The sequence below is a fragment of the Siniperca chuatsi genome, linkage group LG7, assembly GCF_020085105.1.
Source record: "Siniperca chuatsi isolate FFG_IHB_CAS linkage group LG7, ASM2008510v1, whole genome shotgun sequence".
Taxonomy (NCBI): Eukaryota; Metazoa; Chordata; class Actinopteri; order Centrarchiformes; family Sinipercidae; genus Siniperca; species Siniperca chuatsi.
The window spans coordinates 25336303-25353708 of NC_058048.1; the positions used below are offsets into that span (position 1 = coordinate 25336303).

The following is a 17406-nucleotide window of genomic DNA, read 5'->3' on the forward strand; positions in this document are numbered from 1 at the left end:
GGTTTAACCAGCACAGCAGTGAAACACTAATGTGGTATTCAACCTGATATGTAGTCCAGCAGAGGCTGGAGCCAGGGTTATGTGTGACATGCAATAATAAATCCAAAAGGTGTCTGAAGCCCTGCATGTAGAGTTGTTTAATATAATGAGAAGAGAAAAATGAGATGCCATTGTGTGAAGTGATTTAATTTTATATTAGGCAATTACTTACTACAGTAGTGGAATAATCAAGATTATGATATCTCAAACCCAGCAGTATTTTCAATACATTTTATTTCACTCTGTTGTGTTGCTATAATCTCAGACTGTTTTAATATTGTAATTGTCCTTACCGTTTTCCGATACATTTACAACAACATACAGTATCTACCTCTTGTGAAACCTGATGCATTTGTGGCTTGTTTCAGATGCTAAACAAAATATGCAGATATATTCTTACTCAGATAGGTATTGAAATAAACAACTCAAACAGATTTACTGTCCTCACTTCATTTGCTCAAGGAACGTATTTCATAGGCAACAGGTGCTTGTTAGTTATGAGTCACATCTCTCTCGGTTTTGATAGTAGCCTTTGCTGTATGTGTACAGAATATGAGGCGATATCCCCCACCATCTCTTGTCAGTATCAGAGTGAGATTGAGTGGCCCTGACAAGCCTTGGTGATTTCCCTGTCATTTTGATGGTCATCAGTTCGATTTGCTTAAGCTTCCGTGACTTCCTGGGGGATAGCATGGAACCTACAGTGATATCTTTTCTGTCATTTCCTCAGTTTCATGCAGTTTGTCAAGATAAGACTTGCTAATATTAGCACTGCCCTATAAACATGCCTTTCCAGCTGTCTTGTCATTTTCCACAGTGGAAAAACCCTGGCCTGAATTCGGCTTTGTTCACGTAGATATCAAATTTTGCTGGTTGTGTTGGGCTGTGAGGTTGTTGTTGTTCTCGTGGAATTCAGTTACCTTACCACCTCCCACAAAGGTTACCTGATTACCTGTACTGGTTCCCTGTCAGTGTTTACAGTGTTTTATGAAAGCTAGAGGAATAAAATGCTGCTGTTCCTTCCTTACATCATTACCACCCTGCTGCTCAGACCAATTTGAGACACTGCATGTTCATGACTGCTGAAATGTACTGAAATGTGTTCCTATGAGGAGGAATAACAAGTATCAGATAACACCGAGCATTTACTGTTTTTTGAACCACAGTACACACACTGTTTTTGTGCTAGGGGTGTTTGTGTGTCCCTCTCAGACATATAAATACACAGATACATAGTCTAGATACAGAAACAATTCTAGCTATTGAGCTAAGATTTAATATAATTTGATATATTTAATTTGATGTTAAATTATGAGGTTTGAATGGCGGTAGCTAAAAACCAATATTATCAATGGCAAAAATCAATAGCAAATAATGTTTTGTTTCAAGTATTAAGGACCCATTGCTAAAAGAAATTATGCCTCCTGCTACCGCAACAATAGCAGAACAATGAGCAGTGGTACACAAGGCAACCTTTTGGGCAGTGCCCATTATGTAATTATTTTTCACTGAAATGCTACCAGAACTGGATATTGTGCACTGCAGTTTCAGGGTCAGTATCATCCATCTGTAGCCATAATTTTCAACCACGCTATATGGGTGCATGTCCTTGCAAATGAAATGGCTTATTACTTCAGTCATTACCTGTGACCATGAGGAGCTCGGTGAGTGTGCAGTTACTAATGCTAGCATGGTTAGCTTGCCTCAAATTGACTTCTCCTGCAGGTAACATTAAAATTGATACTCAAGGCAGTGTAATAGAGAATAGAGCACTAAGGTTTATGGTGTACCAATATATTTTATGGTTGTTTCATGTTTTGCATGTTATTATTGTATTGTATTGTTTTTTGGAGACTTTCTTCACTGTTTTTTTGCAGAATCCAGAAAACTTTGCCACTTTGTGCCTATAGCTAGCTGGTCTGTTGTACACTGTGCAGTCTGTCTTTTTCATCTGTGTGCGAATTATTTAATTTTTTAGCAGAAGAGTGGTGGGTCACACATACAAGCACACATACTATTGTAGACTATTGTAATTTGTCTTAACTGGGTTTTTGACATCTGTATTGATTGCACGCTTATCTTCACAGTAATTGTATAAACCTTTTCATTGCATTAACCTTTTGGCAATTAAAATTTACTCATTGGAAACTGGCACTAAATAGAGTGCTTTTTCCTATAAGGGAGTTTTTAGTACCCTGTGAAAGCACATATGGCAGAGGAGACTTGATGTGACTAATTTCATGGTGTCAGAGTCTAAATCCTGATCCTAATGCAAAAAAAGACAATCGATGTAGGGCTTTTCAAGGATTGTTGTTTGAGTGTTGCTGTGAATAAGATGTAGCTTATGCGTGTTGTGTGTCTGAGGAGGTGTGTAAATATCATGACAGCTGCATAGTGAGGAACAGGAACCACTGGAGGGGTCTGGGCCCTGACAGAGTGAGGCAGGACTGTGGTGACAGTGAAGAGGATTCACAGCGATGGCTCACCCCTCTGTTTCTGACCTTTTTTAGTTGGAGAAGCTGCAAGGACACCTCATTCTTTGTTCTTGCTTTCTTTATCCCAGTCTTGGCTTGGTATTAATGCTCTGTTGGACCAATTATTCTGAGTCAGAGAGGAAGCTGTTGTCTTGGGGTCATTACCTGAGATGATTCCTTTTTAGAGATGACTTTGGCTACAGTATGATTCACTGCTTCCCACCATTTAAGCCCCCGTCCCCTCCAAGTTTTTTCTGCTCTTGCCGTTTGGTTTGTAGCTAAATTGGTAACAGATGAATCAGTCTGTTTCTGTCAATGTTTAAGCCCAGCTAATGGTTTATGTACTTGGCTGTTGTCTGTGCTGATGTGTATGTATATTTTCTTCCGTTTTGTTCGTTACTCTTTTTCATCAGACCTGCCATTTAATATTTTCATGTTCTTTGTGCTTGTGTTTTTTATGTTATTCTCTTTTGATGGTTTTTAGGTCTGTGTTTGTAACCTGCCAGACTGTAAGTAATAAAAACACCTTTGAGAAAAATTTGAAAAGCTGTTAGTAGAAATGGTCCATTGGCAGCTACTTTCCAAAATATTCTCAGAGTGGTAAAACTTCTTGCTGTGCAGTTATTGTCAGAAACCCTTTCCTAGGAATCATCCAACCGTTTGGGAAATATGTATAAATATGTATAATTACAAGATCTTTGAAGACAACACAGCACTATAGCTCTCATTGTGAAAGAACACTCAGCATTAAATAGTAACTACACAAATTGAACAGGGAGCACACAGCCATGAGTGTGTGGTCTGCTTGTGGCTACATGCCATGCGTGGGCTAATATTACTGAGGGATAGTGAGACCTCACTCCCGACTCAGCCGTCTTTGGTGCTGGCCTTGAATGCTATAGCCAGACACAGAGGACTGGGCCTTAGACATGTGCCCCTCACAAGTTGCCAGAGGGCTTGAGATGTTGTGACAAAAATGCAACCCACTCTGCGCGTCTCCTGTTAAGCCACTGAATCATCTGTGAAGATGGGGGTGAGCCCACTATTTGTCGACTATTGTGAGGAGGTGGACGGTGCGTGACTCAGCAGTGTTTAGGACACGTTTTCTAAGCCAGTGAGACAAACCATACCATTATTACTGCACCAATATTCAGAATAGACACAGATACTGAATATTCTGTCAAGTAAATCGACTGATACAAATACTGATCTGAGCTCCACTTAGTATCCATTCAAGTAAACAGTTGATCAAGATATGCACTGGAAGCTTTAAGCTAACTGGTACAATACATCAAATGTCAACATTTGTGTTTTAATGTTTTAGTACAATTTTCTTTACATATTAACTAACTAAACAGAACATTTTATTGCAAAAAATTGCTTTTTTTGCACTAAAATGGCAAAGTTGTATTCATTTCAAATGATACATTTTGAAATCAGAATTTTCTCATCAGTATTTTACTGCTAACACTCTCTGGCTGGATGGAAGGAGACAAACCTGGAAGAAAATATAGGTCTGTGGAAAAGAGAAAAACATACATTTTAATGTGTTTGAAATCCAGGAGGAGCACATAAGGCTTCAGCATTACAAATGGCCAAAATGTGAAACTACCTGGACTTTTCCCAGAGCAGATTGACTGTCCAAACAAAGTGACCAAGCTAGAAGGACCTTTGCCAGGAATTGACCTGGAACCTAAGAACAACTCTGACAGAAGTACAGAGTACCTTAGCTATGATGAGAGATTCCTCTGGAAGGAGTACACTCAGTACAGCTCTTCACAAGTCTGGGCTATGTGGTAGAGGAGCCAGATGGAAGGTACTCCTGAGGAGAAAAAAGCACATGACAGCATGCCTGGAGTTTGAAGAATATCATGTGAAATTTTCAGAGGGCATGAGCCAAAAGATAATGTGGTCTGATTTTAACAAAAATGAATAGTTCAGCTGTAGTGGAGATCTCTGTATCAGGACTACCACAGCCTATCATCTATCTAACACCAGCTCCTCTGTGAAGCATGGTGGTGGCAGCATCAGACTGTGGGATATTAAAGGAAGCAAAGACTAGAGCCAAATACAGGCAAAGTCATGAGTATAAATACTGTTCATACTAACGTAGTACCTTATTTATTTGGGTGCTGATTTGACATTTAGCAGGGCAGTGATCCCTACCATGCACCCAGATCAATACTGGAATGGCTTCCGTCCTTGATTGATTCCATAATAAATCATATTTAAAAATAGTTCAATGAAGTCTCACCAAATTTACAGTAGAAAGAAGTGGAGACATGACGAAGTACCGGTGTACACAGACTTCATCAGTGGTTGAATAGTTATTGGAAAAAATTTAAATGACAGATGTCATTTTGTCAAAAATTTGAGTTTTTCTTCTTTTGTTCTTAGTACCATTAATTGACGTACCAGATAATACATGGATGTATATGCTTGACTGTGTGCATTGATAATGTTGTTCCTCTGATAAGTAAATATAACAGATTATCACCTCTGTGATTTTATAATTGCTAAGAGGATAACTAATATTTACAAGGACTGGCTACAGTATGAACACCACTTGGAAAGATTTTTTTCCTTGTCTGTTTCTACTTTCAACGTATCCAGGGGATCCTGGAGGGCTGAGGATCATCAAATTGCCTTGAATTATCATTGCACACGTAAGCGTATGCCATCAGCTGCAGTGAGACTGCTTTAGTTCCTGGCTAGTTCCGACACTGGCAAGATTTTCCCTGTGTCATTTGGCTCCTGTTTCCTGTCCACCCAGCTGCTATGTCACATCAACGCACAGTAAACAATTAAGAGGAACAAATAGTGAGAAACCTGCACTGAGTCACCAACGGCTTAGAAACGTCAGAGCTAACAACCATGAACACCCAGAGCAGGTCCATTCTCTGGGGTAATAAAACACAGCAGTGGCCACCTGTGTGACAGTGTGTGCTAACTGAGCCACACTCTCTTGGCATAGGGTTCATACATGGACACAAATCTTTACAGTGGTGGGAACAAGATATAATGTATTGTTTAACTTTCTGACATGCTGTTCTATGTATTTGTGCCGGTGTATCTGGTTTTCTTTGTTCCTGTTCTCTTAATGCATGGTTTCCATCCAGTGCTGTTAAAAAGATTATTCCTGTTGTGAATGTGACCAGGGAACCATTGCACATTACAGTGCCTAGTCATCTGTGTGAAAAGTAACCTTTGCATTATCCTAACGCTGTTTCAGAGTCTATCCACTTCCAAATGAAGTCATCATACAGTTGGCAGCTAAACATTCAGTGATACATTCATTCTATCGCTGGGACTTGAATGTATTAAAAACAGCACTGTAAATTCAGCATTCCTAGGTTTGTTAGAGCTGAGCTTCGGGAGAATGCAAGAGATTAGTTTGTGTATGGATAAGGGTATCTGATTGGCAGTTGCCTCAAGCAAGTGGAGTTATCAGAAGAGGTACTTGACTAATCTAAAATGTATTAATTTTTTACTGTGTCCTTTTTCCTGGCAATTATACATATGTGTTTTGCTATTTGCAAAACAATCAGTTTTTGTACTAAATATGTTGTAGACAATGCTACTAGAGGTTTTGTGTCTGTAGACATTGATGTAGCATTATGAGGCAATCCTTTGAAACTCAAAGCTAAATAGTGAATATTACCAGTCTAAGTGTAAATTATTGAAAATTCCTGTAAATATCTTAGTAACCCGTCCATATTCTAAACCCCAAAACACTAATCACAGCACAATATTATGCAGTTGTAACTTGGAAACATTTTGGCCAAGACCTGATTCTAATTCCAGGCTGTTTATACAAATTGTTCTATAACATCAGCCTCCATTTTTGCAGTAAATATGTGGGGAATGGCAACAAGGAACAAAAAATTCCTTGCTGCATCAGGTTGCTTGTTTTGGTAGTGCAGCGTTAAAGGTTTAGGTTTTATTTTATTTTGTTTATCTAGTTGTTTATCTAGTTACTTATTTAGGTTTTGCTGTGTTTTTTTTTTTTTTTTGTTTTTTTTAGTAAAAAAAATGTGATTATCAAATTAGATAGCATTTGTCCATAATTGTTATGTGTTATTTGCCCTGCCAAAAAGACAGAAAAGCAGCATGTCTAAAAATGGCATGTTTGGTTTACTGATGCAGGTATTTTAGATGTATAGAAACTTAAAATCAGCCTAAAGGGGGCGCTATCCTGATTTCACATCCATAACTCCTTGATTGTAGTTCCTTATTTCAACAGATTCTCAGTATAATGACCATAACAGATTGATTTGATCAGTGCAAAATTGTAACCCCTTATTACTGTGTGTGCTGTGTAAAGTGTTTTGTTTCTTTTTCTTACCATTCTTCTTCTTCCAAAATAAATGTTCATATTTCCCTAAAGTCATTTCACTTCATAAGCCTATTGTACTTGAACCTTGGCCATTGCTACTAGAGACCATATTTATCTAACTCCTTAAATCCAGCTTTTTTCCTTTTTACACAGAGTAAAACGAACCGTAGGATTTCATTTTGTGGAGGATGTGTCATAGGTGTACCCCTTGTGCAGCAGTATCAGTGACGCAGAGTATCTGTTTACTTGGCACATGCTGATCAAGTGATCTGCACTGTCGCTTTAAGGAATGATCCATTTAGAATGAATGAGGACAGATGTTACAGAAGCAGTGAATACTTGCAAGCTCTGTTTATTGTGTCGCTGTACAAATAGCGTCTCTGTTTTGACTGTCAGTGGGCTGCTTTGTGATCTTTGAAAACAGTAGAGAACACGAGGGTGCAATTGTCGCCAGCGCTGGAGCTCTGCCATTGAACTCCCACCACCTCATCTCCTCTCACATCGATCGGAGTATTAAGAGAGGGTGTATGACATGTCGCTCTGTGAATGGGAGAAAGAGCCAGAGAGAGTATGAGGGGGAGGGAGAGAAGGGAGGCAGGGAGGGAGGGAGAGGGACTGTAGCGTAGTCGTATATGTCAGCCTCAGAAGCTGCGTGGGTCGCTCAGCTCCCTCACGCCATTGTTGTTGTTGTGAAAAAAGGCAGAACAAAGGACTCCCCACGCTATGGAACCCTTATACCTTTGCCGGCTCAGCTGTGCAATGATCACACCCTGATGGAATGCTATTGAAATTAACCATATTAAGGAGCACAGCAGGCGTTAACTGAGCTGGCACACAGTCAGTGACAGAGGCAAGAAGGAAACTGAATTGCAAACTGAGGCATCATCCTGTCCTCCTCATATTTGGTCATGTTTTCTTGGGTTCATCCGCCTCCTTTTCCGGAGAGTGGCCACTGCTGATAAGGTTTCAATCCCTTCTCTGAAGGTTTGGTGCGGACATAGCTGTGGCTTATTTGTTGAAGGGGTTGCTGTGGATACTGACGGTAGGGAGGCTGCACTGGAGCCAGAAGCAAGAGTGAACAAGCTGCATGCTGCAGAGTGTGCCGCTACGGAGCAGATGAGGCTGAACCAGGCTAAGCAAACATGAGATTCACGCCACACTTTCTGTGAAGGCTACATCCAGCGCAAGAGACTAAGCCCCATCCGCCTACATAGCTCCTGCTGCACTCCTTGCCTCTCGCCAGTTTCTTCCTGGATTTTGTGCAGGAGTTGATGAAAGTGCAGGGTGTAAAGGATCAGCCCAGCCAGATGTGTTAGCATCGCAGGTCATGTGATTTCTCATGAGGGTTGGGTGAAGTGGTGGAGGGTCTGGTAGACCCTGGAGCATCTTTTCTTTTCTCTGTGACTGCGTGAATAGCGACGCCTGAATGAGAAAAAGCAATGCGGGCAACAGTAAGTAGCAGTCAGATCTTTTGCAAGCAAAATTTCCTTCCTTTTGATTTTATGAACATGCAATGAACGTCTCTCAGTATTGATTTCAAATGTAACAATGTTAGGATTAAATTGGAAAAGGGAGAAATCATCCTAGGAGGGGTGTTTGCTTCACACAGAAGGGGATGGATGAAAAACATACATATGCACCTGACTGTGAAGTGCCTAGACTTTGATTCAATTAGACCTCCCTTGCCCCTGCACCGTCCTCCCAGCCTCCCACCCCAACCCCCCAACCCCCCAGCCCCCACCATCTACACTTGCTGCTGACGCTGCCTGTGTGGGTGTGTATGAACATATGAGCTTCTTGTGTGTGGCAATCAAAGGGCTCTTTCCTCTCCCTGCTGAGCACACGAATGGGAGCAGTGTCAGAGATGGAGGTGCTGATTTCTGTGCTTGAAGAGAACCATAGCCAAAGCCCTTTGCCAGGGGAGTGTAGATTCTATGACAGCGACTTCCACAAGAGTGAGGTAACTAGCGCCCACTCACATTGCCGGGGCAAAAAAAAGCTAGTTATGTGTATTCTGTTTGAGTTTATAAGAATAACTTAAGAGAATGTTGAATTTGAGATTATTCAGAGTGAGAAGTTGCAGGGATTTTATTAACATAATATGACCTGTTGATTAAGTAAATGGAAAAAAAAACTGTTAGTCTTCAGTTCTGTTAATAATTTTACTTCCATTTGGCTGTTGTCTAAAGAGGGTGACATTGTCAGAAATGTTGAAATGATTTAAAAAGTTTGTTCCTTGGATAAAGTACACCTTTTTCATGGCTTTTTCTCGTTCAGTTCTGATGCTCAATTCTTTTGGAATGACAGAAGCAACATGACTCAGTGTAGGGTAGCAGTGTGTACCTGATATTTCCAACAACCATGATGAGCTCCATGCATGTTATGAGATATTAACAGTTTAAAATTGTTCAGTTTATGGTTAAAGCTTAAAAAATGCATGTAAATCCTGATAACTCAAGAAGAGGAAAGTTTTTTTTGGTATGGGGAGAAACAGTTCAAATACAAATCAGGAGAGGCTAATTGTTATTTTTTACTATGTTGAAATAATAACCACTTCCTTTGCTTCCTGGTTTTTTTGTGTTTCATCTTTAGGCAACGTCTGTTGAATGTTCCTGAAATTTACAGGTTGTTCTTGTTTTTATGTCATATGTACAGTCGGGAAAATGACACTGACTCTTGTAATAAATCACTTGTAAAAGATAAAAGTAAATTGACATTGCGTTAACACATACTTTAAAAGTTATCAAGCACAAGTTGAAAATTCAAGCATTTCATCTGATTGATTTACAAAATGAGCAGCTGTTTAAATATATTGTCTTGTGAAAGACACAATTTCATTTTATTGATTGCGTGTGTTACATTCAACACCCCCTTTCACTAACATAAATTGTGCAATTGATTCAATTGGTTCAGTTGTCCAGGTATGGCAGTGGTTATTGGTATTCACACTAAATTGAGGACCACAGTCAACACTGGAGAAAGGCTTGCTGCCATCTTAGTCCCACAGTCTGTCAGTCTTGCTCTCAGTTAATTTCTCCTGTTGATTTCGTAGCTAATACCTGTTTTGTTGGGTTTTTGTCCTGAAAACAATTGGCGTGATTGAAAGTTAATGGAGACCTGTCTGAAGTTTGATTGTCTACTGTACACATTTTAAACAGGCTGGAGCACTGTCCCATAGCAGACAGCTTTGTGCTTTTTTTTGTTCTTAATGATGCTGTGTTATTTCTTTTGATTGGACCTGCCTGTCAGTGTCACCTACATGTTAGGCATCGCAGAAATGCTCTCAATGGAGAGATAGGATTTGATTTTTTCCCACTTTGATTTTTAGGTGACCGTATCGTCAGTGTAACACCAAACACCATTCGTGTTAAGACCATGCTTTTCACAGACATTTTGCTGCTGTTATTCACATTAGAGCCGTGGAGGTAAATTTGCAGAAATTGAACAAGATTTTGTGTTTGTACAATGCCAGAGCGACTTTTACAAAAAATCAACTGTGGCTTCTGTTTACACAAATACAAACGTGTAATTGTCCATGTACAAAAGGGGCTTCAGTTTTAATTAACTAGTCACTGTAGAACAAGCATGAAAGTTAACTTAGTCAAATGAATGTTGCTTTGTTTCCCCACAGGTAATCCTGGTGCAGGTAAACCCAGGTGAGGCCTTCACTATTCGACGAGAGGATGGTCAGTTTCAGTGTATCACAGGTAAGAAAGCTGTTCTGTTACATGTATATCCTTTCAGTGTGATTCTGGATTTGAATGCATGTTGTCTATTAATCCAGTTGTAAAAAAATATACATTTTATAATATGATACATATGGATATATTTGGACCCATTAACCCCTTCGTACAAGGAGAAAAAAATGGTAAATTTCTCCTTTTGTGGCACACCATGTGTTTCTAGCCTTGAACAAACAAAACAAATTTATTAAATTTATAATGACATCTTTTAGTCCATTTTTAGAGCACACCCTTTCCACAAAAATTTTAAAAGGTGTTGGTTAGTCATATGGTTTGACCATATATTTTTATACAGTTAAACCATATCGAAACATATGGTTTAGACATGCCAACCCCAAAAGCAACAAGATGAATAAAAACAAGCATTACCTCCTAAATATGAAGAGAAATGCTGCAAGAAGTACAGTATATTCAGTGGGCCAGGCACTACTGCTCCAGCAGAGACTGCTCCAGTGAGAGAAGACAACATATTGTCACCGTGTGAGTTTCAGGGCATTGTGACAACAAGACAAATGTCTTCTCTACACTATTTCCCCTTGGCTGCTGGAAAAGCTCCAGGAAATGTATGGCTCATTTAAAATGCTTAGTACTCTGCTTATACCCTGACATCTATGGATAGCTAAGAGACTTGTCTAAATTAATTAATACAGCAGATATGGAAAATATCTTGGGCTGGGCAATATAGTTGAAATGAATATCTCAGTATTAATAACAAAATGTTCCTAATATTGACATATAGTGCGATAATATGCAAACATGCAAAATCACATGGAAAGAAAATCAAACTGATGTTCAGTGCAATAATTTTTTCTTCTGTTAAGCATAACATCAGATAACTCTTCACATGTGCAAAACGGATACTTAAACTAGAAATTCGATTGGAATCATTCATTCGGACATTTAATTTGGTCATTTGTAAAAATAAAGGCAAAAAAAATTCAAATGAGAGTTTAGAATCTCTGTGCCTATACATATAGATAATAATTCAATTTTATTTATATAGCACCAATTCATAACAGAAGTTATCTCACTTTTCTTATAGAGCAGGTCTAGACCGTACTCTTTATAATATTTATATTATGACAACTCAAGAGAGATTGCTAAGGGATGTAGTTAACAGCGACTTTCATGTAGATGCTTAACAAGTGTCAGATTATAATAGGTGTAAACATAATCTAATTAACAGAGCTATAGTCTAACTTAACCTCTTTATTTCTAGCATTCACCTTCACCTGAATTCATTCGGCTTTTTCCAGTGTGTGCTGTGAAAAAAGGAGGGGGTTGGCCAGGATTCATTGACGTATTTTTACAGAAATGACAGAGTCAGTCATGTCTCACAGCTCCCATCGTGCGCAATGACATAATTGCATCTTATGGTTCCAGGCAATATAAAGAAAAGTACAGCATGAAATAATGTGTTATGTAATTGCATCAATATGTTTTTACAAAATTGTTTTTTTAAGAGGCACTGAGCTGATCAAACTTGATCACATTGATTCACATTACACATGCTTAATATGCATAGTAACTAAACAAAAACGAGTTAAAAGAATTATGTGTCCTTACATGATGAATAATAGGCAATGCACATGAAAGATAACAGATTAAAAACAGACACAGAATTCTGCCTGACCCAGAAAATGTACCATCCCCTTCATTCTTGAATTCTGTAACTGCGATGTTGTGTGCACATAAATGCATCCATCTTGCTCTTATCATAATGTAAAAGAAGCATGTGGTATACTTAGTGTGTTGGCAGAGTTAGGGCAGAAAGGTGGTATTTGAGGAAGATGTGTTACACATTCTTATTTGTCCTGATGGCAGTCATTTCCTTTTCCTCAATTGTTGGTGATTGCGCTGGCTTTGTGACAGCAACAATGAAGTCTGGCTCCAACACGTCACTGACATTGTGAACAGAAGACAGCTGGAGTAGTTGTAGGAGGTAGAGCTGTGGGTCCATAATTGTAAACGATTATGATAAAATGTAGTTGCCTGGGAAAGCATAGATCTGAAAATGATTTGCTCTGTTGATGGCTTGCTCCACGGACATCCCTCCTGGATTAACATTTCTGTGAGCTCACAGGGCACTCTTTTTCCTCTTAAAGTTACTAAAAGGAACTTTCATTTTGTGTTGATTCTTTGATTCTGGCAGCCCCTGCAGACAAAGGTGGTAGTGTTTCCACCGCCTCGTGTCGTAAAGATCTTGATCTGGTGAGCGTGTGCATTTGTTTTGGAAGCGGAAAAAAGACGCAACTTATTTTTAATACTATTTTTCTTTTTTAAAGACAGCTGTTTTCAGGATGCATAGCGATGAGGTAATGTATCTTTTGTGGCTATGTAAGATGACGATGGTGAAACAAAGAGGGCCAATTCAGGATCAGTTTTGAATCCTTTCAAATCCTGCAATTCTCTCCATCTGTTGAATAACTGACCAAGGTTGACACGTGTTTTCGCCCGTGCTCTATCACTGTCCCTTTTTAGCTTTTCATTTTGTTCTTTGGTCAATTATTTTCCTTTTCTCTTTGCTAATCCTGCCCCAGTATCAGCCATAACCACAAAATATAACGGAAAAAATAAAATTTTCTAAAGAAAAATCTCCTCCTGCTTCCTTTTTAACTGGCTAATGTACTACTCACTGCAAAACTTTGCCTGGGAAAATGTAAACATAAGCTCCTCCGGTCTGCATGCCCTAAATTGTTTAGTTCTGATTTCACAGGGAATCTGTCCCGGTGACAGGCATTAAGAATAACTAGATATAGAAATAGAAATAGCCAATCTTCTTGCTGCTGATCTCGTTTGCTTATGTAGGTCATATAGAGGCATCAGTATTAAATTGTAACTAGTTAAAAACTTGTAGAAACTTTAAATATTGAATTTGATTTAATAAAGAAAACTAAAGGATGAAAACATGATAAAGGTTTGTGAGTGAATAATGTTAGCTACCCTTTGTGACCACAGCAGGCGGGCACTTTAGCTTAAATAGACCAGTGCTTACTATCTCACTGTTGAAAGACACTGGTATTTCTTGTCTGTAGCCTTTGACTATGCCATGTGACGTATATGAATAACAATGGGACAATAGACATGTGCAATAGGCCTCAGGCATCCAGGTTTAGATGACAAAGGAGCAAAAGCAGTGATATAGTGATGCTGCCAAGGCAGAAAGCCATCATACAGTTTGCTCACGCAGGGGCACTTCTCCCTACTCCTGTCTGACTGAGCTCCCACACCGGCCCCCCATTACGAGCTGAGTAAACCTTCCTAATAGGGAGCGAGCATACATAGTCTCTCCATCAGAGGAGAAACAAAGAGCTGAGAGGTGCCACATAGATCAGTGTGACTGCTACTAACTGGCCTGTCACAGGGTGCACTCATCTCTCTGTGACGTGAATAGAGGGATGACTCACCGCTTGCGGTGCAAGGAGGGAGGAAAAAGAGTGTGCGTACGGGCATGCATTCATGTATGCGCATGTGGTTGGTTGGTTTGGTTTGTTGTATGTTCACAACAACAGACTAGCCCTGTTATCTTAAGTGTCTGTTGCGCATATGCATGCTTTCACCTTTAACCCTCATATATACTGACAGGAACGGCGTGACACAGTTACAAAGCCAGGATGATCTGATTTACACGTATTTTTCAGGATTTGTTCCATCCCACACCAATTTGTGTATTCAATCATGTATTTTTAGCAGCTGGATGTGCTACGTGTTAGTGCATGACAGCCTGCTTAATATGAACAGACAATCTTGTAAAAAGCAGTTTATAGAAGGCTGTTATTTATTTATTTATTTTTGGATATCTGCCTTAAAGGAGGGGCCTTTTAGTAATGGAGGCTAATGAGAGTGGCCATTTGGCATCTTTCTGTTCGCTATCCTCCTTGCCATAAGGAGAGTTCTGTATGCGACTGACATGCCCTCATAGCTTCAGCGTGCTCCCTTGTTCGGCTTTTCACAGCGTCTGCCACTTTAGATGTGAGGGCTGTATCATTGGCACCAAGTGATAGACCACCTGATAAGCTTGGTGACTGATGAGGCAAGTCAGCATCAAGACCATTGGGTTGATTAGATCCAATGGTCTGACTTAGCCTGCCGGTGATTCACATCACTTTGGATGATTCAGTCTTTGGTTGATGGCTGAAAGCATCGTCTAGTTCCACTGGGCTTATTGAGTCTGATAGAGATGTGCCTTCTCCCACAAAAGCCAAGACAGCCATTCTGGCATCTCGACAGGGAGCCTGAGTGAGTGAGTGAGTACTTGTACTTGTATGTGTTTGTCCATAGTGAGAACAAACATGTTTTTTTACCTACAGAGTGAGGACATTTTTGGAAACTTCAGAGGGCTGTGTGAAGGTTAAGACTTCGTTTTAAGGGTTAGGTTAGAATTAGGTTATGGTTAGGGTAAGGGTTGGGGTTAGGAATTTAGTTGTGGTGGTTAGGGTAAGGAGCTAGGGAATGGATTATGTCAATGACGGTCCTCACAAAGATAGAAGTACAAGGATGTGTGTGTGTGTGTGTGTGCATACACCTGATTCAGTTTGTAGCCATGTTGCCAGTGTCCTCTGTCTTTTCTGTCTGTTAGATACTGGTTGGTCTGTCAGCCCTTCTGTCTTCTTGACCCTTATCTCTGATGCCATAGCTTTGAAACACCTCATCTCATTCCTGATGGTGCTGCAGATGTGCTTAGTCTATTTTCTATCAGAGGGACTTGAGGCTGTCATGCCCCCTGTGCCTGAAACGGAGCCAGGATGTGCACTGTTGAACATCTGACACTGCGATGACTGGGTATCCGTACTGTCAATACACTACTATAGTCTGTCTTGAGAGAAATTCCACTGGAATTTACTTTTAAGAAGCTCTACTGCTACAATAGACATTTTCCATAATTTGTCTGTTCAAGACAAGTTTGAGTTTTCAGGATTGAGTGAAAACAGTTAAAGTGGTACCATCAAATTGGGGGGCAGATTTAATGGACTATACTGGCACCTTTTTAGAAGTAAATTACGTGGACAGTGCTGTATCAGTATTTGAAACATTCTCAGTAGGAAGTAAAGTGACGGGAAGAATCTAGATGATAGTGTCGTTTGGAAATCAGTGGTGATTTAGTAGCATCTAGCGGTGAAATTGCCATTTGAATACTGCTCACATCACCCTCCCCTTCCAAGCGTGTAGGAGAAACTACAGTGGCCATGAAACTTGCGAAAAATGCAAAAGGCCCAATCTAGAGCCAGTGTTTGGTTTATCCATCTTGGGCTACTGTAGAAACATGGTAGTGCAACATGGTGATCTCCGTGGAAGGGGACCCGCTCCCTATTTATATAGAAACTGCTTATTCTAAGGTAATGAAAACACAAAGATTCTTATTTTCGAGTAATTATACACAAATTAAAACATACTTATAAATATTCCATTTCTGCCAATAGCTCCTCCTAAATATCCTAAAAGTCTTAATTCTTACTAAAGACAAAGATTCAAAATACATTTCAGATGCAAAATCACCCCAACCGGAGACATTTTGTACCTGTACCGTCTTTAGGATAAATAATATGATATGCCTAATACCTGGTCATCCTTTCAATATCCTTACATTTCACATCAGGCAGGAATTTTTACTTTATTTCACTTTTATTTCTAACTAAATGACCAGATTTAAAGTTGGTAAATATAAGCAGCTTCACTAGAATAAATATCAGTATCAGATTCCAAAAACCATGTCCCTCCTTTTTTCATCCTGTTCTTTGACATACTCTCTCTCCCCATGCCTTTCCTTATTTCCCACCCCTCTATTTATTCAAAGCCATCCATTGAGTTTACATTGTGGCTGGTGAGTGGGCAGCAAAGACATGAAACCATCATGAAAGAGTGGGCTTGCACTAGGGTGATGGTGGCACAGGTATTGTGCTGTCCAGTGGTCAGTCCATTATTTTTTACAGGGAATAGACAGCATATAAAATTGCATGGGCTTGCATGATCGTATCCATTCAAATTAAAACCAATGCACACAATTGTGGGGTAGTGTGCATGTTTTACCCCCCCCCCCAAAAAAAAAAACAAAACAAAACAAAAACAAAAACAAAACAAAAAAAAACTTGTCACATATGGTTCACCTAATTGGACCACAAACATCAGACACATTAGCACATTATTTTTATACTCACCACCCCCACCTAACTGCAACTACATGTACACAAACATATGTGTGTGGACGCACACACAGGCGTGGTTCATTCACAGCTTCTGCGGTGAGTAACTCTCAGAATGACTGAGCTTGTGACTCATTCTCCCATTGCTGCGTTGATACCAAGGGGGAGGGAGAGAGGGTAAAGAGGATGATAGAAGATGATGAGAGGGGGAGGGGTGTTCAAAAGAACCCTTTTGTTTTTCTTCTAAGTTTAGTCAGGGGTGGGATGTCCGGAGAAGGGCAATTCCATGTTCACTCAGCTGTTTTTGTACATTTAAATTATCAACATCACTGTGTTTGTGAGGTTAGCTTCTTGTTACAGAACGAGACAGTGGTTATAAAATGGAATCTTCATATCCTGAACTGAGCCAAATAATTCATTATTTTAAAAAATCCGGCCTCTGTGGTCATGGCCCTTCTCTCGTGCTGTGTTTGTCTGGCTGAGAGCAGCAGCAGCAGTGTGATGTTCTGTAATAAGCACAAGCATGAAGGTTACTGATTCCCTCCACTGTACACGTCATTCATGCCAGTGGGGTTGCAAGAACCATGCGGATGCCTTAAAATATCAGGAATTCAGACAAAGTAACACTACTAGCACCTAAAAAAATTGGCTATTCTTATTGAGTTGTTCCGTTG

General features: G+C 39.7%; 1 protein-coding gene across 10 annotated transcripts in view; it reads left to right on the forward strand.

The window, feature by feature from the left end:
- The window catches only part of fndc3a (fibronectin type III domain containing 3A), a 53162-nt gene that overhangs the window by 8142 nt on the left and 27614 nt on the right, over positions 1-17406 (forward strand). For 6 of the 10 annotated variants that reach the window (XM_044202060.1, XM_044202062.1, XM_044202064.1 and 3 more), the window contains one exon: positions 10481-10556. In XM_044202060.1, the coding sequence (XP_044057995.1) occupies positions 10481-10556 (76 nt within the window). Of the gene's footprint in view, positions 1-8166; positions 8301-8680; positions 8810-10480; positions 10557-17406 lie in introns of those variants that run through there. The other 4 variants (XM_044202057.1, XM_044202065.1, XM_044202059.1 and 1 more) reach the window with 3 other exon arrangements.